Source organism: Aquarana catesbeiana, unplaced genomic scaffold, assembly GCF_042186555.1.
Source record: "Aquarana catesbeiana isolate 2022-GZ unplaced genomic scaffold, ASM4218655v1 unanchor228, whole genome shotgun sequence".
Lineage (NCBI taxonomy): Eukaryota > Metazoa > Chordata > Amphibia > Anura > Ranidae > Aquarana > Aquarana catesbeiana.
In genome coordinates this window covers 2,526,319-2,549,246 of record NW_027362655.1, presented here as the reverse complement: position 1 = coordinate 2,549,246, position 22,928 = coordinate 2,526,319, and the positions used below count along the sequence as shown (strand labels likewise).

At 44.4% G+C, this 22,928-nt stretch overlaps 1 protein-coding gene across 1 annotated transcript in view; it reads left to right on the top strand.

Annotated features, from left to right (window-relative positions):
• The window catches only part of LOC141121646 (uncharacterized), a 142,302-nt gene extending 137,183 nt beyond the window's left edge, over window positions 1–5,119 (top strand). The window contains exon 11 of the mRNA XM_073611320.1: window positions 3,897–5,119. Coding sequence (XP_073467421.1) covers window positions 3,897–5,035 — 1,139 coding nt within the window. The 3' untranslated portion in view covers window positions 5,036–5,119. The remainder of the gene's footprint in view (window positions 1–3,896) is intronic.
• The last annotated feature ends 17,809 nt before the right edge of the window (window positions 5,120–22,928 follow it).

The following is a 22,928-nucleotide window of genomic DNA, read 5'->3' as shown; positions in this document are numbered from 1 at the left end:
TGTCTCCATCTCCCTTGCCCCTTTGTCTCCTGATGTACGACAATGGACTTTGCGACTAACTGAAAACCTGCTAGATGATGCTGTGGCTCAGAAGTGGGTCTAGGATACTATTTCTTTTTATTTCAAGGAGAACTTGATGGGGGAGATGGGGCTGGCGTCTGTTTGGGAGGGGCACAAGGCCGTGCCCCCTGTCCCCGCTTATATTTGCCCTTACCCTGAAAACTGCTGTTAAATATGGTCCGGCTAAACCCTATAATTAAGAGGTTTAAGGTGGGGACAACGCAACATAAGCTGTCAGCGTATGCCGACAATGTTCTAGTCTATGTCGCGGACCCACTGATTTCCCTTCCCAACATAATGGCTGAGTTACGGAGATTTCACTCCCTTTCTAAGTTTAAAATTATTTATGGCAAGTCGTAAATTCTCCCTCTTGCTATCCCTCCTACTATGAGCTCCCAACTGCAAGATCTTTCTCTTTCACCTGGTATAATTCTTCATTAAAATATTTGGGGAGGGATTTTTCTCCCGGCCGAGTTTTCACAGTTGTATACCTGTAACTATGCCCCCTTGCTTTCCACAATTAAAGCGGACTTACTGAAATGGGATCAGACTACCTTTTCCTGGATGGGCCGAGTCAGTATCCTAAAAATTAATGTCCTGCTGAGAATACTGTTCTATTTTCAGATGGCGCCTATTTCACTACCCAGGTTTTTTTTCTGGGCCATCAACAGTCCGTTTTTAAAGTTTATCTGGCATTGTCGGAACATTACGCACTCTGCTGGATCCTTAGGGTTCCTTCCATGCAGAAGTATTATGAGGTGATTGCTTTGCAGGAGATATTAGACTGGCAACACCACACCGCCACCAAATCCTGAGAAATTTTTAGCGGGACACAACCTGTCTCATGCTCCGTGGCTCCCATGCGAATGTCGGGGCCTTTTAGACTTTGTGTTCCCTGTCTCTGTCCATGTGTTGCGGCTGGTTGTGGGACACCTTGAATGCTAAGGGGCTGCTGTCGCTGCCTGGCTACCCACTTGCACCCTTGGGAAACACTTCTCCTATTTTCGCATGTGGGCAAAGGTTGGAGAGACGGGGTGTGGAAGGTTCATACATGAACTGGGCTTAGTCTCCTTGGACTGGCTCCGCTCTCAGTTTGGTTGATTTCCGATGGATGAGTGGCGCTACAGACAGTTGCATCATTTTGTTCATAGTTTACCTCATACCATTAGACCCCCGACCTCCCTGATGCTGTTTGAGAAATTTTGCAAATCTGCAGACCCTGTCCCTCACTCTATCTCAGTGCTTTATGAGATGCTTTAGTCTGCTAAGTCTCGAAGTAGGCCGGTCTATATACGGGAGTGGGAGAGGGACCTGCAGCATACGTTCACGGAGACACAACTGGATCACTAATACAACCTTACCCACAAGTACTCTGTGGACACAAAGAGAAAATAGCTTTAATTTATTGACCCGGTGGTACAGAGTTCCAGCGGCACTGGCTAGAATTTACCCGGCAGTCCCCGATGTCTGTTGGAGGGGTTGTGGGCTACATGGTACCCACCTACACATATGGTGGGAATTCCCACAGGCTTCAGCCTTTTTGGAAAGACATAAAAGCCAAGATAAAGGTTATACTGGACATTGATATGAGTGACTCCCCACTTCACGTGCCATCCATGCCTCTTAGCGTCTACCGAAAATCAGTTTTGCCCCACCTTTTAACTGTAGCCAGGCACTTGGAAGTTGTCTCATGTCCTTGGATGATCTGACTGGATTTGTCTTGTCAATAATATCATGGCGGCAGAGGAATGGATGGCAGAGTGCAAGGACAGATACGAAAAGTTTTACAGTATATGGGCCACCTGGATCCAATACTCCTCTAAAGTGGCACAAGTGCCATAGTTTATTACCTCTAAACTCTGTATTGGTTAATGATGCCAGAGTCCCTCACGGTAAGAGTTTTCATATAACTTTTTTTTTAGGTTGAGGCCCGCATAATACAGACCCATGGAATCTTTGTTCTAATAATACTTCTAATTTCAGATAAAGTGCTGATTGTTTTTGTTTCTGTTTGTTTTTCTGTTTTATTCCCATGTCACAATTGGTGCATTGCTCATAATACTGTTTGTGGGTGTATAGCCCTGATTTGGTACCCTGGTTTCCACGCACAATCTCCCAGGTAGTACGGGTATAAAAAAGATGGAATCTTATGATGCTTACATGTTTGTGTACAAAAGAGCTTTCTGAAACTAATGTTGCAGACTGGTGATTCAAGGTTTATTACCTCTTTGTTGTATAACCCCCCCCTCCCCCTTTTTATTGTATGTCTCCCCCTTTTTTTTTGTGAAAATTAAAATAAAGATTATATATAAAAAAATTAATGATGGCGGGCGGTCCGCAAGTGGTTAAGGTCTCTGTGCAGGGAAGATCAGCATCTGAAACCAGAGAAGGTGGAGGCTGATAGACTGGAGGTAATAGAAGGCATTACTATTACATAAAGTAAAAGTTTACTAGTATTGTGCATTATATTTAAAATTGTTATATCCATGAAAAAAAGCCTCAGCTTTCAGTATTACTTTAATATAAAAGTCCCACCCTCCCCTCTTATAGCTTCATGTGTGACTCCCAGGTAAAATCCCCATATATCCTACTTCTGGGTATATTTATTATTATATATATGATATAAGATATATTTTTTGGATGAGAATATTCACACAAATATTTGTATGAAAATTATTTGTACATTCGATGAATGGACGAGTGTAGTTAGAAAATTCCACTTGCTTTTAACATTCAATTTTAAAATGAATGTAACTTCTGAGCAAAAAACACATACATGATTTAAAAATTTGTTCGATCAAGAAAAGTTTTCTGTTCTGCTCCTTCGAATTTTCCTCTCACTGTGGTAGAAAATGAACGCCGATTTGACCCCACTAATAGTTAGAAAATTGGATGAATGTTTTTTTTAAAGAAAAATGAGTTTGTGTACGGCCAGCATAAGTGACATCAGGTGCAGGGAGCTTGTACCCACCTACCTGTCTATGACAAGGGAGTCTGTCATCCATCATATTATATTACACTCCTGTCTGATCATCTGCAAAACAGCGTCTTTTACATTTTAATAATGTTGATCTCTGATTCTGATATGTAGCAGATTCTCCCTCTAATAATACATCTATCTGTCTGTTATTCTCAGAGTGGATTAAATATACAACTATATATCTGGATATTTATATTTACCGCTGCATATAGATATTCAAGAATATTAACTAAATTATACACCAACCTTTTTTTGATGTTTTTATCCAATTAGTCGATTAATTGAAACAATAATCGGCCAACTAATAAATTATGAAAATAATCATTAGTTGCAGCCCTACAGAGGACCCATTTACTAGATACCTTGAGGGGGGAATTGTAAGATCCTCAGAGACAAAGCTGCCTGATGTGGGCGGAGTCCTGGTTTAGGGGAATCAATCTGCTCATGTCTAGTAATAATCTTTTTATTTCTATTTTAGTAGATGGACGGGAGATGAGGAAAACCTCAGAGGATTGTCTCACTTTGTCTCCAGACTGTAAAGTAGAAGATGAGGACATCACACAGTATAGTCCAGGAGAAAACCCGACTACCTCAAATGTCCATCCGGCACCACACAGTGTAGATGGACCATCGTATTCCTCTTATCCTGAGGAACCTCAGACTGTGAGGGACGGTGCCGTCCTTCCAACAGATAAGAGGTTTTCCTGTACTGAGTGTGGGAAGTGTTTCAATTCTAAATACAATCTTAATGTACATAAAAGAACTCACACAGGGGAGAAGCCGTATTCCTGTACTGAGTGCGGGAAGTGTTTCCAGTCTAAATTCCTTGTTAATAGGCATAAAAGATCTCACACAGGGGAGAAGCCGTATTCCTGTCCTGACTGCGGGAAATGTTTTTCACAGAAGTCCGGTCTGTACACACATCAAAGATCTCACACAGGGCAGAAGCCGTATTCCTGTCCTGAGTGCGGGAAATGTTTTTTACAGAAGTCCGATCTTCTCACACATCAGAGATCTCATACGGGGGAGAAGCTGTATTCCTGTCCTGAATGCAGGAAATGTTTTTCGCAGAAGTCCAATGTTTACAGACATCAGAGATCTCACACGGGGGAGAAGCCATATTCCTGTCCTGAGTGCGGGAAATGTTTCTCAGAAAAGTCTAGTCTTTACAAACATAAAAGATCTCACACAGGGGAGAAGCCGCATTCCTGTCCTGAGTGCGGGAAATGCTTTTCACAGAAGTCCGATCTTTACACCCATCAGAGATCTCACACGGGGGAGAAGCTGTATTCCTGTTCTGAGTGTGGGAAATGTTTTTTAGTGAAGTCCCATCTTTACAGACATCAGAGATCTCACAGAGGGGAGAAGCCGTATTCCTGTCCTGAGTGTGGGAAATGTTTTTCACAGAGGTCCGATCTTTACACACATCAGAGATCTCACACGGGGCAGAAGCCGTATTCCTGTCCTGAGTGCGGGAAATGTTTTTCACAGAAGTCCAATCTTTCTAGACATCAGAGATCTCACACAGGGGAGAAGCCGTATTCCTGTCCTGAGTGCGGGAAAAGTTTTTCACAGAAGTCTGATCTTTCCACACATCAGAGATCTCACACGGGGCAAAAGCCGTATTCCTGTCCTGAGTGCGGAAAATGTTTTTCAGTGAAGTCTATTCTTTACACACATCAGAGATCTCACACGGGAGAGAAGCCGTATTCCTGTCCTGAGTGCAAGAAATGTTTTTCACAGAAGTCCGATCTTTACAGACATCAAAGATCTCACACAGGGGAGAAGCCGTATTCCTGTCCTGAGTGCAGGAAATGTTTTTCACAGAGGACTGATCTTTACACACATCAGAGAGCTCACACGGGGCAGAAGCCGTATTCCTGTCCTGAGTGTAGGAAATGTTTTTCACAGAAGTCCAATCTTAACAAACATCAGAGATCTCACACAGGGAGAAGAGACTTTACAGTCCCGAGTGAGGGAAATGTTCCTCACTGAAGTCCTGTCTTCCTGTACATCAGGGATCCCACACAACCCTCGAGGTGTATTGAATTCAATGACAATGTACAATATAAACGCATGTGCTAAATAAAGTCCAGTATAACCCCTTCCCGCCGACCGAACGCATATATGCGTACTCGGCTTTCCGGGGTTATACCGGGATGATGCCCGCAGCTGCAGGCATCATCCCAGTACCGTTGTTTTCAGCGGGCGATCGGCTACCCGAGTATAACAACCGATGCGGCTAAAAGCCGCTCGGTTGTTATACCGGAGGAGCGGGAGGGGACATCCCCCCCCTCCTCCCGCCGCTGTTACCGGGCCTCCCGTGCGATCGGGAGGCCCGGTGTCCGTTCCGCCGCCTTCGGCGGCTGGGGGCGGACTGGAACGAAGCTGCGAGCGGCTTCGTTCCAGCCTTCTTGCTGTAAACGCGGAAGCGATGTCATGACGTCACTGCCCGTTTACTCGGCTGCCAATGGCGCCGAATTTAAAAAAGTACACAGTATTCAGAATCGCCGTTTTCGGCGATCTGAATACTTTGAAGTGTAAAGGAGGGATGGGGGGTCTTTTAGACCCCCCATCCCTCCATAAAGAGTACCTGTCACCACATATTAGGCTATGTTTCCACTAGTGCGTCCCCAAAGTCGCGCGATTTTGCCGCGATTTTTTACCGCGATTTTACCGCGACCTTTTACCGCGATTTGAAGCAATGCCTGTATCTATGGACCTCAAGTCGCATCAAAGTGGGACCAAAGTAGTGCAAGGACTACTTTGAAGTCGCTGCGACTTGAAGTCGCACAGATATGAACGGTACTCATTGGAAATCATGGGAAACAATTTGTCATGCGACTTTTCAGTCCCAAGTCGCATGAAAAGTCGCACTAGTGGAAACAGAGCCTAACTGTCACAAGGGATGTTTACATTGCTTGTGACAGCAATAAAAGTAAAAAAAAAAAAAAAAATTTAAAACACAATTTATAAAGTACAAAAATAAATAAAATAAATAAAAAAATAAAAAAATTTTTTTAAAGTGCCCCTGTCCCCGCGAGCTCGCGCAGCGAAGAAAACGCATACGGAAGTCGCGCCCGCATATGTAAACGGTGTTCAAACCACACATGTGAGGTATCACCGCGGTCGTCAGAGCGAGAGCAATAATTCTAGCCCTAGACCTCCTCTGTAGCTCAAACCTGGTAACCGTAAAAATTTTTTAAAACGTCGCCTATGGAAATTCAAAAGTACCGTAGTTCGTCGCCATTCCACGAGTGCGTGCAATTATAAAGGGTGACATGTTTGGTATCTATTTACTCGGCGTAACATCATCTTTCACATTATACAAAAAAATTGGGGTAACTTTACTGTTTGGATTTTTTAAAATTCATGAAAGTGTCACTTTTCCAAAAATTTGCGTTTAAAACACCGCTGCACAAATACCGTGTGATAAAAAATATTGCAACAATCATCATTTTATTCTCTAGATTCTCTGCTAAAAAAATATATATAATGTTTGGGGGTTCTAAGTAATTTTCTAGCAAAAAATATGGATTTTAACTTGTAAACACCAAATTTCAAAAATAGGCTTAGTCATGAAAGGGATAAAATGATAAAGAAGGATATGCCGCTCTCCAAGTCCTGCGGAATAAAGATGTCCGTTTCCAGAGTGCAGCAGTCTGGGATTTTCTTGCTACCACAGTATAAAATGATGTTATAATAAAGATAAGAATAATAATAGTAAGTAATATTCTTATATAAAGTGTGCTTCACTTTTCACTGTGAAGAAAAAGTGCTTCTCAACCGAGACGTCAATCTGTGACTAGTGCTCCCTTCACCAAGTGCAATGGCTGCTCACCTCCTTCCTAGACCCTGAATAGGGTCAAACACGCTCAGAACTTATATTGATTCCCATCAGGAAATAGCTATATAGTGCCAACAATTTACGCAGTGCTTTACAATGTAGAGGGGGGACAGCACAATTACAGTACAATACAGAAGGGACAGGAGGGCCCTGCTTGTAGAGCTTACATTCTAAAGGGAGGGGGTGGTGATACAAAAGGTAATAGATGCGGGGAATGATTTGATGGGGTTGCAGTATTGGGTGTGGGATAGGTTTCCCTGAATAAGTGGGTTTTCAGGGATCTCCTAAAGTTGGAGAGGAGGTTAGGGGCTGATCGGGTATACCGGGGCAGGGAATTCCAGAGGATGGGAGAGGCTTTGGAGAAGTCCTGAAGACAAGCATGGGAGGAGGTAACAAGGGAGCTAGAGAGCAGGAGGTCCTGGGAGGAGCGGAGAGGGCAATTTGGGCGATATCTGCAGATGAGGTTGGTGATGTAGATGGGGGCGATGTTGTGGATGGCCTTGTATGTTATGGTTAGCATTTTGAATTTTACACGGTGGGGTAGGGGAAGCCAGTGAAGGGATTGGCAGAGAAGAGCAGCAGTCACGGATCGTTAGTGAGGTGTTTTAGTCTAGCAGCAGTATTGATAATAGACTGAAGGGGGATAGCCTGCGTAAGGGTAGGCCATTAAGGAGAGAGTTGCAGTAGTCAAGGCGGGAAAAAATCAAGGAGTGAATAAGTTGCTTTGTGGTGTCATTGTGGTGTACTTCTCCTTTAATGGTTGCCTCTGTGGTAATCACCAGCAACTCCAAACCAACGTAAAAATAAAGTGCCTCCAATAGTGCAGTACCAGGTGTTAAATGGAATGAAACCTCACCATCCCAGCTTCATAAATTACACTCACATTTATTTAAACATAAAACAGCATGTAACATGATAAAAATCCAACGGGTCTCACATATGTCACCGCCAGGCTCTACCTCTTTTTGCCCTCCAGATAAAGCCACGAGGTAGGTGGCGTAATGCGTAGAGGTAGACCCTGGCGGTGACATACATGAGACCCATTGGATTTTTATCATGTTACATGCTGTTTTATATTTAAATAAATGTGAGTGTAATTTATGAAGAGCCTACGTCATCGGCTCTTTACCGAAATTGGAGGTGCGGTGTGCCAGAGCGATTCACCACGTGCCCTAGCGGCTTATTCTTCTGGACGTCATATGGCATCCAGTCAGGATAATGCAACCCCCGCCTGGCTGTCATTCTGCTAATGGCCAGGTGGGAAGGCGTTAAAAAATCATTTTAGGCCTGAAGATTATATAAAACCCCCAAAACATGATATATTTTCTGAAAGAAGACACCTTAGAGCAGTGGTTATTAACCCTGTCCTCTGGGCCCACTAACAGGCCAGGTTTGCAAGATAACTGAAATACATCACAGGTAATATCATTTACTGCTCAGTGATTGCAGTATTCTAGTCTGCATCTCCCCAAGGTAATACATAAAACCTGGCCTTTTAGTAGGCCCTGAGGACAGGGTTGATGACCACTGCCCTAGAGAATTTTTTATGTCACACAATATTATCGCAAAAGTATAGGAAGCGCAAAATTTCTGTAAAAACACACTAAAGGTCATTTCAGGGGGCACAAAAACACAATAAATTACCCATTTTTTTGGTAAAATATAAAAGCAGAGGTTACACCGAGTAAATAGATACCCAACATATCAAACCTTAAATTTGTGTGCGCCTGTGAAATGGTGACAAACTTCAGTACCCTATATTTTCTATAGGTGAAGCTTTAAAAGCCCCCTATAGGTCATCAGTTTAGTGTTATGGAGGAGGTCTGGTGTTGAATTATTGCTCCCATTCTGGCCTGCGTGGCGATATGTAACATGTGTATCGCAATCAAAGTTTTCTGGTGTAGGCACCCCAATGTGTCAGTTTATGTTTGTACATGCGTTGGGGCAAGGCCTCAGTTTTTTGGGGGGGGTTATGTGCCTGGGTTCAAATTGTATTTTGTACAATTAGACTCACTGATCACAGAGCGTGCACTGCAGGGGGCGCGCAGGCCGCTTGGGCATGGGAGGACATCTATTGACGCCCTCCTGGCAAAATAGGTCAGCGCTGTAGCCGTCATTCGGCTATAGCGCAGATCTGAAGAAGTTAAAAGTCTGAGAAGAGATAAATTCCCCGTTTTTGGACTACTAGGTGCCAACACAACTGAGCATGCTCAGACCTGCAAATAGCTCTCATTTTAGCTCCAGTGTCTTTTTTTACAAGGTGCTATAGTAAATATCAAAATGAGCGCTGTGTTAAAGAGCATTTTTTGGAAGTGAAAATCGGCGCTATTATAGTCCAATGCAAATTTTAGCCATTGATTCTAATGGTACAATTGAAACTTTCACAAATAAATCCTTTTAATATTGAGATGAAATGTATCTTTCTCTGAAATACATTTTTCTTTGCAACATTGTTGCTTCTACTTCAAATATTTTGTTTTTAAGAATGCTACAATGTGGAATGTTTTGGTAAAATATATTTTTCTCTGTCACTTTCACTTGTTACTCTCCGTCTCACAACAATCTTTACCCAAACTGACACAGGTGTCTTTATAAACCACAAACAATACCATTGCTGATGCAAATTTAAAATGAGTCACAATTTTTGTGCTTTAAATTATTTCAAAATAATCATATTTTGAGCCCAAAAAATGTGTTATGTGTACCAACATAAGAAATCAAAATGTAATTCCCATAAAATTTGAGGGTAATATCAATATTCTACACTCACCCACCAAGAACCACCAAATATCACAGAATAAATCAAAAAGAATAACTCTTGAGTAATGTATTTCCATCACCTGTATGTCCAAAGAAATGCAGTATTTATGTGTAGGAGGCTCTCATATGTGGCAGCTCTATGGCTTAGAGGTTAGAACTTCTGCTTAGCATCCCTAAGCATCTGGGTTCAAATCCCAAGCATGCCACTTCATGTATAGAAGTTGTCTCATCTCCCAGGTCCTAAAACTATGTCTAAATGTAGTATATGTGTAGGAGGGTTCCACCACCATTGTTAATCTTGCCAGATACACTATCTAGTCAAAAGTATTGGGACGCCTGCCTTTACACACACATGAACTTTAACGTCAGCCCAGTCTTAGTCCATAGGGTTAAAAATTGATTTGGCCCACCCTTTGCAGCTAGAACAGCTTCTGGGAAGGCTGCCCATAAGGTTTAGTGTGTCTATGGGAATGTTTGACCATTCTTTCAGAAGTGTATTTATGAGGCCAGGCACTGATGTTGGATGAGAAGGCCTGGCTCGCAGTCTCAGCCAAAAGGTGTTCTATCAGGTTGAGGTCAGGACTCTGTGCAGCCAGTCAAGTTCCTCCACCCCAAACTCGCTCATCCATGTCTTTATGGACCTTGCTTTATGCAGTCATGTTGGAACAGAAAGGTGCTATCCCCAAACCCTGCCCACAAAGTTGGGAGCATGAAATTGTCCAAAAAGTCTTGGTATGCTGATGCCTTAAGAGTCCCCTTCACTGGAACTAAGAGGCCAAGCACAACCCCTGAAAAACAACACCACATCATAATTCCCCCTCCACCAAATGATTTGGACCAGTACACAAGGTATATAAAGACATGGATGAGTGAGTTTGGGGTGGAGGAACTTGACTGCCCTGGACAGAGTCCTGACCTCAACACAACAGAACACCTTGGGGATGAATTCGAGCGGAGACTGTAAGCCAGGCCTTCTCGTCCAACATCAGTGCCTGACCTCACAAATGCACTTGAAAGAATGCTCAAACATTCCCATAGACACACTCCTAAACCTTGTGGACAGTCTTCTCAGAAGAGTTTAAGCTGTTATAGCTGCAAAGGGTGGGCCAAATGAATTTTGAACCCTACAGACTAAGACTGGGATGCCATTACAGTTCATGTGCGTTAAAAGGCAGGCGTCCCAATACTTAGGCCAATATATTGTATATTGCTTGTGACACTGAGCAGGGCTATGGACTTAGGACTGGTTCACACCACAGAGATGCAGAGAACAAGTGTGAGGCTGCCTGCTGGCTAAGTGGGTAGCAATTCTGTCTAGCAGCATTGGGGTTGCTGGTTCGATTCCCCAACATGCTAATCCTTGTGTTGATGTTTCTATTTTCTCCCTGTCTGGGTTTCTCACCACAATCCAAAGACATGCTGGCATTTTATTTGTCTCCTGTCGAAATAGTCTCTAATGTAAGAAAGTTAGTTTTGGACTTAAGATTGGAAGCTCATTGCAGCCAGGGACTGATGTTAATATTTTTTAGCACTAACCATGCCCAGGGACTTGGACATTTAAAATTGTAGGGTTTACGCTGCACAGGTACATATGCTTAGAAAACTGTTGCTTTGTTTATGTTCATGCAAATGGACTTCGATCTTTGGCCTGTAGTTGGAGATTTGATGCACATAGCCAAGAGCTAATACAGTTGCAAATAGTATTATGTGTTCCTGCCCATCAGGTGCAATCACTTTAGACATACATGAAGAGACAGATTGAAATATACTGGTGGGCATGTACTGGGCGTGTGTCAGTGTGCTAACAATACAACCTCTCTTATAGAAAGGGCTGCAGTGGGGGGGGGGGGGGGGGTAGTTTGGCTTAAGAAGATCAGGTTTTTTGCTGTGTTTTGTGGGGGAGAAGGAATGATATTGTGCCTATTGACAAATGCCCAACTAGGGCTATTTGTTTGCTGAAATTCTTGTGTATTTTTTCAATCAAAAGTGAGTTTATGTGGCCAAGCTGTCAATGTTGTGTGTGTATTGTTCCTGTCTGACCATACAAACATGGTTTGGGAGCATCTGCTGACCTTCTACTCTTTGATCTCATTGCTTAATTGTGTACACAGAAATGCAGCTTCCAGCAGAACATACTCAACAATGTAGGTGTGGATTTGTGGGGTGGTAGCGGGTGTTATTTTTTGAATATGTGCCTTTTTTAATATTATTTTGGAATGCTTTGTAAGAAAAATGACTGTTAAGTGTGTTTCTATAATCTTGCAGATAAAAATGTGATGTGTTGCCGTTATACACTGAAAGTAAAGCTGTATCCACTCTAATGCCCTGTACACACGACCGGTTTTGCCATCGGAATAAACTCTGAAAGTTTTTCCGACGGAGTTCCGATGGAAATCCGCTCAAGCTTTCTTGCATACACACGGTCACACCAAAGTCCGACCGTCCAGAACGAGGTGACGTACAACACGTACGACGGGACTAGAAAAAGGAAGTTCAATAGCCAGTAGCCAATAGCTTCTGTCTCATACTTGCTTCAGAGCATGCGTCTGTTGTGAATTCATGAAGAAATATATTTTATATTTCTGGCAGAAACATGAGAGATGCTTAGGCCTCACCAAGTAGATGAACTGTGATGTTAAATATTTGAACTGTTGCCCTCTTGGGGACTGTTAGGATAAAATGGACATTCTCATGTTTGACCAAGCCTTTCTCTACTACTTCAAATATTGAAGACTTTTACAAGCATGTATTGTAAAGGAAGCTGTTGGAACAAAGACTGTTCTTGTCACAAAACAAGGAGATATTTACGTGGTATTGTGAATAAACAAAAGCTGCCACAGGACACAAGGTGACATAGACTTTTATAGCATAGAGATAACCTAACTCATTGTGTTCGAGTGGAGAACTGTTTAAATAGCTAACACCTTGGCTAACAAAACTCATTGTATGAACTTTTAGGATGGTTTAGACAAACAAGTCATTTCTAGACACCCAGTGAGAATGTTCAAGGTCCCTCTCAACACATTAGAGAAAGTTGAATATTGTGCCAGTCAAAAATAATTTAAGGTATCAATAAGGTTATCATAAGTCATTTTAAACTATCTCTGACATTGTAGGTCACAGAGACATTATAATGTTGGCGTCTGCGGACCCAACAACTTTGCTATGAAGAAAATGTATATGAAAGTGTGATTTTATAAGTAGAAGTGTTTTAAGTAACGAATTAGTATTAGGAAAAACATATAATCATGATTATAATCATATAAGATTGTAGCCTACACTTAAGATAAACAAATGTTCAGTGAAGATACCAGAAGTTATACAGGTATCCATATAGATAATCATTTTTATGTAGTATTGATGAAATATATAACAATGTGTGTATTTCCTAGATAGACCAGTTTTACAGATATACATTTATAAAGATACAGTTATATAACCAAGTTATGTAATGATGATTAATCAAACTTATACTGAGTGTATTTTACATTAGACTGAGTACCAGAATATTTAAAGGTATATACTTATCCTTACCATTATACACCTTATGAAAATAGAACGTATTAATTTAAAAGGATGGACTCAAAACACGTGTGAGACACCTGGTGGTTGAAGGTGGTATTATTTGAACTCACTAAATTTCCAGAGGAAGTTAATCATTACGTCTCCTAACCCAATAGGAAGTGAGCCACCTCCTTTTGGGCAGAGCCATTATAATTTTTATGGTCTTATTATCTGAAATGGTATTTAGAGGCAAGGGAGATAAAAGAGGAGAAGGAAGGAAGACGGAAGGAGGAGAGAGCTCAGGGGGAGAGCTCAGGGATCCACCCTGAAGGGGGGCACTGGGAGTCACACAGACTCCCAGACTGACACTCATGCACCATGCATGAATACATATCTTTACATTCATGAAGATTCCTCAACACCTAATACTTAGAACTCGGAGGTCACCAGAAGTAAATCCTCTTTAGGAGTATTCATTTTGAAACTACGGCAGCCATTTTAACTCTGGTAATCAGCCCTTAGGAACTGCAGCCATCCTGGAATGGGTAATTATATCATGTTGATTTTATCTTGCATGTTCTCTCAAATATTGATATGTTCTCACAAATATTGATGTATTGAATATTATACAGTTGATAATCATTCTCCCGAATCAATAACCGCCTTGTAGATTTTTCTCTAAAGATTCAAATTTTTCATTATATTTTTCTTTTTGCATAGTTGCCACATTTATTGACAAAACAAACGTCTAATTTATTTCACAATTTTAACCACTTAGTTACCTGCAGTATAGTAACGGTTGCACGTGTGAAATACAGATGTTCTGTTTAAGTGTCAAGTTCACAAGGTTATTGATTCTACCGAGAAGTTATCATGGTGGTATTAGGTCAAAGGGACTGTACGCCCATTTTTGCAAGTGTTTTTATTGATTTTCAAGACGTTCATGTAACGCAATCGGTATCTTAATTTCATGTGATTATTTGTGTTTGTTTACCAATAAAATTTCTATTTTGTATGACCACACGTCTCCGTGAATAAGTTTCACAAGCATAGACTGTGTCATATTGATTGATTTTGTATCTTAAAAATATCTTCGTTAAAAATTACTCAAGGATAATTATTGTGCGGGAAACCTGTCCTTAAAAAGGCACAACTTATTCTGACTGAATATTCACGACACGTCGTTTTTGGTACGACGGAACAGCATACAAACGAGCAGGTTTCCCAATAGTAATTAGTTCCGTCGGAAAAATTTAGAACATGTTCTCTAAGTCCGTCTGAATTTACGACGGAAAAAGTTCGATGGGGCATACACACTGTTGGAATATATGATAAAATTTTAGATTGTAAGCTCCTATGAGCATGGCCCTTAAAACCCAATTGCTAACTGTTTTGCTAAATGTAGCACTGTATATCCTGTAGAAATTTTTTTTGAAGCTAGTAAATGAATGTACATAATTTTGTTTCTGCTGGCAAAATAAAAGTAAATTATTGAGCTTGTTTGTTGTGGTTTTTTTTCTCTTTCCTTTCTTTATCTTTAATTAGTTTTGGGGGTGGTGTTTTTTGGGAAGTGCAAGATCTTTTACATCTTAGGCTGCTTTCACACTGGAGGCGCTTTACAGGTGCTAAAAATAGCGCCTGTAAAGAGCCTCTCCTCTCACTCCAGTGTGAACTGGCCCTGACCCTAGGTTGACACCTGTGCATTTTTTAGTGCAGTTTTCAGAAACACTCTACTGTCCATTTAACATGGTTTCTTATGGTACTAGTTCACATCTATGCGTTTTGCAGCCAGTGCGTTTTTGGAAATGGTCAGGGACTTTTTTCACGGGATTTGCGGGTAATAGATTAACACTGTATATAGCTGATTGCGAACCGGGGGGGGGGGGGGGGGGGAGCCAGCCAACCAACCAATGAATCTTCAGCTGTCAGCGGCTTCCCCACTGAAAGTACAAAAAGTGCCAGCCAAAAAAAATTGCAAAAAAACTGCATGGTCCCTCCAGGTCTATACCAGGCTCTTGGGGTCTAGTATTGATTCAGAGGGGAACCCCCTATGCCAAAATTTAACAAAAATGGGGTGGGGTTCCCCCCATTACCAGGCCCTTTGGGTCTGGTATGAATATTAAGGGGAACCCCGCATCAAAATATAAAAAAATTGCGTGGGAGTCCAGCCAAAATCCATACCAGACCCTTCAGGTCTGGTATGGATATTAAGGGGAACCCCACATCAAAATAAAAAAAAATCAGTGGGGGTCCCCTCAAAATCTATACCAGGCCCTTAAGGTCTGCTATGGATATTAAGAGAACCCTGCGCTAAAATAAAAAAAATGGCGTGGGGGTCCCCCCAAAATCCATACCAGACCCTTATCCGAGCATGCAACCTGGCAGGCTGCAGGAAAAGAGGGGGGATGAGAGAGCACCCCCCTCCTGAACTGTAACAGGCCACATGCCCTCAACATGGGGAGGGTGCTTTGGGGTCCATCAACACAGGGACAAGGGCCTCATTCCCACAACCCTTGCCCGGTGGTTGTGGGGGTCTGCGGGAGGGGAGCTTATCAGAATCTGGAAGCCCCCCAGATCCCGGCCCCCTCCTATGTGGATGGATATCTGGTACATTGTACCCCTACCCATTCACCAAAAAAAGCAGTGAAATGTGACAAAAAACAAAAGCTGGTTTTTGACAAATCCTTTATTGTAAAATAGCTCTGAGTGGTCTTCTCCCCCGAGCCATGTCACCCGCCGTCTTCTCCTGGTGCTGTCTCTCTTGCCGCCATCTTCTGTTGCGGTCTTCTGTTGCCGTCTCTCCCACCAACGCTTACTTCTCCCGCTGGCGTGTTCTTCCTCTCCGCCGTGTTCTTCCTCGCTACCGTGTTCTTCCTCTCCGCTGTGTTCTTCCTCCCCCGTTGTCTTCCTTCGTTGTGTTCTCCCCACTGTCTGGTGTCTTACACAGCCATGGGGTGTGACCATCCGTTGATATCACACGCAGAGCCCGCCCCTTTATTTTCTGGAAAAAAGGGGGCGGGCTTTCCGTGTGACATCAACGGATGGTCGAGCTCCATGGCTGTGTAAGGGATGCCAGACAGCGGGGAGAACACAACGAAGGAAGACGGCGGGGAGGAAGAACATGCCAAAGAGGAAGAACACGGCAGTGGGAGAAGTAGGCAGTGGCAGGAGAGACAGCGACAGAAGATGGCGACAAGAGAGACAGCACCAGGAGAAGACGACGGAAGACACGGCTCGGGGGGAGAAGACCACTCAGAGCTATTTTACAATAAAAGAATTGTCAAAAACCGGCTATTGTTTTTTGTCATATTTCACTGCTTTTTTTGGTGAATAGGTAGGGGTACAATGTACCCGATACCCATTCACATGGGGGGGCGCGATCTGGGGGTCCCCTTGTTAAAGTAACGCACCTTTCCCATGTTTATTACTGTACCGCAGCCGGTTCATACCAGGCCCTTTCAGTATGGTATGGATATTAAGGGGAACTCCATGCCAAATTTAAAAAAAAAATGACGTAGGAGTCCCCTACAAAATCCATACCAGACCCTTATCCGAGCACGCAACCTGGCAGGCCGCACGAAAAGGGGGGGGCGAGAGAGTGCCCCCTCTCCTGAACCGTACCAGGCCACATGCCCTCAACATGCGGAGGGTGCTTTGGGGTCCCCCCAAAACACCTTGTTCCCATGCTTATGGGGACAAGGGCCTCATTCCCACAACCCTTGCCCGGTGGTTGTGGGGGTCTGCGGGATTATTGGAATCTGAAAGCCCCCTTTAACAAGGGGACCCCCAGATCCCCCCCCTCCTATGTGAATGGGTATCAGGTACATTGTATCCCTACACATTCACCAAAAAAGCAGTAAAATGTGACAAAAGACAAAATGTTGACAATTCCTTTATTAAAAATGTCTTCTTCTTTCCCCGCTTTTTCCTCCGGTCTTCTCCATCTTCCTCCGGCTTATTCTTCCTCCACTTCTTCCTCCGGTCTCCTCCATCTTCCTCCGGCTCAGGTCTTTTTCCTCCGCCGCTCCCGCCACCGAGCTGCTATGAAAACGAACCTCCTCCGATGCAGCGGCCCGCTGATCTGTCCGCTTCCATAGCGCACATTTCATATATAACTATGGGGCATGGCCGCCGGATGACGTCATCAGGAGACCCCGCCCCAAGGGGGGCGGGGTCTCGGAGTCACGGCATCCGCCCCATCGCAGCATCGGAGGAGGTTCGTTTTTTGAATGTTCAGTGGGAGCGGCGGAGGAGAAAGACCGGAGGACTGACCGGGGGAAGAAGAAGCCGGAGAAGACCGGAGGAAGATGGAGGAAGAAGCGGGGGGAAAAAGAAGCCGGAGGAAGATGGGGAAGACCGGAGGAAGAAGCAGGGAAAGAAGACATTTTTAATAAAGGAATTGTCAAAAACTGGCTATTGCCTTTTGTCACATTTTACTGCTTTTTTTGGTGAATGTGTAGGGATACACTGTACCCGATACCTATTCACATAGGGGGGCCGGGATCTGGGGGTCCCCTTGTTAAAGGGGGCTTCCAGATTCCAAAAAGCCCCCCACAACCACCGGGCAAGGGTTGTGGGGATGAGGCCCTTGTCCCCATCAACATGGGGACAAGGTGTTTTGGGGGGACCCCAAAGCACCCTCCCCATGTTGAGGGCATTTGGCCTGGTACGGTTCAGGAGAGGGGGCGCTCTCTCATCCCCCCTCTTTTCCTGTGGCCTGCCAGGTTGCGTGCTCAGATAAGGGTCTGGTATGGATTTTGGCGGGGCCCTACGCCAATTCTTTTTAAAATTTTGGCACAGGGTTCCCCTTAATATCCATACCAGACCTGAAGAGTCTCGTATGGATTTTGGGGGGGGACTCCCACGCCATTTTTTTTTTAACTTGGCGTAGAGTTCCCCTAATATCCAGACTCGAAGGGCCTCATATGGACTGGTGGGGGTAACCCACGCTGTTTTTTTCTTTGATTTTAACTCTATATTGCCGGGAACCGGCAATTCATTACAGCCGCAAGCAATTTTTTAATGTTTTCCTTTAGAAATGTCATTTTGCTGCTTTACAGTAATAAACACGGGAAAGGTGCGCTACTTTACAGGCATACTTTGGACACCCCCAGGCATGATATTTAAAAGAATTTTGAATTTTTATTGTTTCACTTTAAGCATTATTAAAATCACTGCTCCTGAAAAAACGGCTGTTTTAAAAACATTTTTTCCAATTGATACATGTCTCCTGGGGCAGGACCCAGTCCCCATAGACTTTTTATGGCAAAGAACTTGCACAGAAGCCTTCAGTGAGAACTTTGGATTTTGCAGGTTCAAGCCCCATTGACTTCCACTTTTCCCGCATATGTGATCTGACAGGCATTTTTGCCCGCAATAGCGCTGCTTTCCATTTGCATTAGCGCTCAGTTTCTGAGAGTTGAAGTCTTATTGGCCTTATTTGGGAGCTATTTTCTGGAACTGCAGATCATTTTTCGGTGCTATAGTAAATGACCCCGTGTGTAGACACTGTGGTGTCCGTTTATGAAACTTTGAACAGCGGTGATCCCTAGGAACGCCGCTAATCTAAGTTCATTAACGGTTTATGAAACAGATGATCGGGGAGAACATGTTCTCCGCCAATGATCGCCGCACACAAAGCTGTGATTGACTGACACAGAAACAGACAGTTTATGAAGGTGCAATATGAGCACCTCACTGGTGTTCTGTCAGAATTCTCCCTCCCCGATTCACCAGCTCAGAGGTGCTGAATCGGGGAGAGAAGAGAGAATCCCAGGGGAAAGAGGAAGATTTTTGACTTCCTCCTTCCTCGATCAGACCCCCACCAAGACAATAACCATATCCCCATGCCATGTCTATATATGTTGTGGTGATTAAAGGGGTTGTAAACCCTCGTGTTTTTTCACCTTAATGCATCCTATGCATTAAGGTGAAAAAACTTCTGGCAGTGACCACCCCCCCCCCCTTCGTTTTACTTACCTGAGCCCCTTATTTCCCTCAGTGGAGACGCGCTGTCACTCTCTGCACAGGGTCCCAGCTCTTGATTGGATAGATGATAAGCAGCACAGCCATTGGCTCCCGCTGCTGTCAACCAAATCCAATGATGTGGGCGCCGGGTCCGGCATGCGTGTCTATGGATGCAAACGCACTCGGGAGCACGCCCGCAAGGTAACCGCCCTGGGAGAGCGCTTCTCCTAGGGGGTTATCTGATGTGGGAAGGAGCCACGAGAGCCGCCGAGGGACCCCAGAAGTCGAGGATCGGGCCACTCTGTGCAAAATGAGCTGCACAGTGGAGGTAAGTATGACATGTTTGTTATTTAAAAAAATAAGCAAAAAAACTAAGAGCCGGTTTACACGGGGGTGACTTGTCAGGCGACCTAGCCGTCTGACAAGTCGCCTCCCGTTCTGTACAATGGAACCATTCTAATCGGAGCGACGCAAGTCGCTCTGACTTAGAAAAAGGTTCCTGTACTACTTTGGGGGCGACTTGCATAGACTTCTATGCAGAAGTCGTTTTGCAAGTCGCCGTGGCAGTCCTGTGCCTCGGTGAGGCGAACTGCAAGTCGTTCCGCCCCTAGTGTGAACCGAGCCTTAGGCTTACAATCACTTTAAGCTCTAATGGTGCACCACTTTTATCAAAAAAACAGAAAGTTCAAAAATTAACAGCAGATTCCCTCACAGTATTCAGCATTACAGTCCTGCTTCAGAACAAACGGCATTCAGCCTTCCTGGCTAAAAACGCAGCTTTCCTGCTCAGGCCTTACACCCTAGGCCTTGGTCTGTCTCCCTCAGACTTGACACTCAGCACCTCTGTGCTTGCAGCTAACAGCTTTGTGCTGCACTGGCTCCCTCCTGACTCTTATGCCACGTACACACGGTCGGACTTTTCGTCTACAAAAGTCCGACAGCCTGTCCGACAGACTTTCGACGGACTTTTGTTGGACTTGCGGCAGACTTTCTTACGAACGGACTTCGTACGTGATGACATACACCGGACTAAAATAAGGAAGTTGATAGCCAGTAGCCAATAGCTGCCCTAGCGTGGGCTTTTGTCCGTCGGACTAGCACACAGACGAGCGGATTTCTGGGTCCGGCGTAGTTACGATGTAAAGATTTGAAGCATGTTTCAAATCTAAAGTCCGTCAGATCTGAGGCTGGAAAAGTCCGCTGAAAGTCCGCTGAAAGTCCGGGGAAGCCCACACACGATCGGATTGTCAGCCAGCTTTAGTCCGTCGGACTTTTGTAGATGAAAAGTCCAACCGTGTGTACGCGGCATTAGGCCAGAACATCTGTCTGCCAGGCGGAGATGTCTCCAAGGATGAGCCCCGAGCTCTATTCCTGGGATGTTTATGGACGCAGCCCACAAGTGTGTAATTAGCATTCCTGCCAAAATCAGGCATACACTGCTCATATGCACCTGTGACACGGGGTCGCATCTTCACAGGGAGTATAAGGGAGATACTGGGAGAGTATCCAGAGTATCCCCCTTCCACCCCACATCCAGATTAGGAGGTCCCAGATTAGAAGAGGGGGTGTCTGCAGGTCCTGGACTAGGGCAGCAGGTGTCTGAAGGCCCTGGACTATGAGAGGGGGATTGTGGAGGCCGTCTGAACAAAAAAAAGAGGGTGCCTGAAGGACCTGCCAGCTTCAGGGACAAAGCCTGGATCTAAAGCCTGGGCTGAGGAAGAGCCTGCCTGGTCCTGGGGGGTTGTTTTGCACTCCTGTGACACATTTTCAACTGAGTGCAGACTGAAGCCCGCTGTCAGCTGACGTCACAGAGCCGGTCCAGGCTGGGGAAAGATTTCAACCATATAGTCTAGATCCACCCATATGCCTGGGCCAGGCCCCGGGTCAGCTTCTCAGCGGGAGAGTTCCAGTCCCCTCCACAGCTCAGCGTATCAGTGGGGGGGGGGTAGAGCAGAGAGCAAGAGACTGACAGCCCCCAACTCTCAGCTCAGGGAGCACTGAGAACCGAGCGATCGGCGGTGTTTGATTACTCGGTTCTCAGCCTTAGAGCCGATGGGGGACAGATGCAGAATCCACCCAGGTAAGTAGGATTCAAAAATAAAATTCCCAAACTTCTCTTTTAATAACCCGACATCTCCTCTTTCCTGCTATCTGGCCCACATGACAATTAGGCCTCATTCACATAGAGCATATGTATCCATGGTGTTCTGTGCAGGCAGTCCAGTCAAAGTCAATTGGGACTCTGCATGGATAGAGTCGAATGTCAAAATTTGACATGCAGACAGGAAGGAATGCATGTATCCAAATACAGTGTTCACGCTCCTGATTGACAGCAGCGGGTGCAAATCACAGCCAGTGAGCCAATCAGGAGATGGAGTTGGCGGGGCCAAGTCATGGCTCTGTGTGTGAATGGACACACAGAGCCACGGCTCGGGAGCACGCCTGCTTGGGTGCCCCCATAGCAAGCTGCTTGCTGTGGGGCACCCAGTAGGAGGGAGGGATAAGGGGCCCTGGCAAGGGACCCAAGGAGAGGAGGATCCGGGCTTCTCTGTGCAAAACCATTACACAGAGCAGGTAAGTATGACATGTTTGTTATTTAAAAAAACAAGACTTTAATATCACTTTAAGGTTAGCTGTGTGTGGTAAAGGATATGCAACAGAACCGTTTTATTTTATTAAAAATTTGTATACTAAGGTTTGTACTGTCTGTATATGGTCCTTTAAGCCCCTCCCACTGTTGATGCAATCTAACCACACCCACAGTTTTGGTGCAGCGCCGCTATATTGCCACATACCATTTTTCTTGGGGGGGATGCAAAAAAAAGTGCTAGCTACGCCACTGGGTAGAGGGGAGGGAGAAGAGAGGACACACATCGGCTCTCCTCCCCATCTTGTTCCTGACCCGGAAGTGACATGTATGACGTCATTTCTGGGTCCCTGTTGACAGTTTCCCCGGCTGTCAAGGCCGGGAAAGAATATAATGCAGTGTGATCTGTATTGCATTACATACAGTGGAGCCATTGTGGGTTATTTAGACCCTGGATGTCTCATTAAAGAGAACCTGTCACCAAAAAAATCATCACATAGGGGACTTTTTGTCCTCTATGTCAGTGTTGCTGATTCTTTTTTCAGTCAAGGCGCCCTCCAAAATTATAGACAGTCTTGAGGCGCCCTCCAAAATTATGGACAGTCTTGAGGCGCCCTCCAAAATTATGGACAGTCTTGAGGCGCCCTTCAAAATTATGGACAGTCTTGAGGCGCCCTCTAAAATGATGGAAAGTCTTGAGGCGCCCTCCAAAATGATGGACAGTCTTGAGGCACCCTCCAAAATTATGGACAGTCTTGAGGCGCCCTCTAAAATGATGGAAAGTCTTGAGGCGCCCTCCAAAATGATGGACAGTCTTGAGGCGCCCCAATCTAAAATGTAAAAACTATTCTAATAGTTTTACATAATGCAACAACATCATAGGACACCCAACTTTATAAGTGATTTATTCTTCCAAAGCAAATACACTTTCGCAAACTGGTACTGACTAGTATTCCAATGTTTCTCTTCTCCCTCAGTTTTTCTCCATCACTCAGCTAATGAGACCCCAAAGCTGATGGAGAGAGGCGGGGGAGGGTCACACAAGGATGATATTCAAGCAACTGACATCCTCCTTATCAACTCATGATGTCATTAATAGATAAAGAAGGCATCCCCACAGGGTGGTACTGTGGATGCTAATATAATAATCCTAGGTTATAGACAAATTTAGACCAGTGGACTCAAAATGGACTTTATAGGCACCACAACACACCAAGTCATCT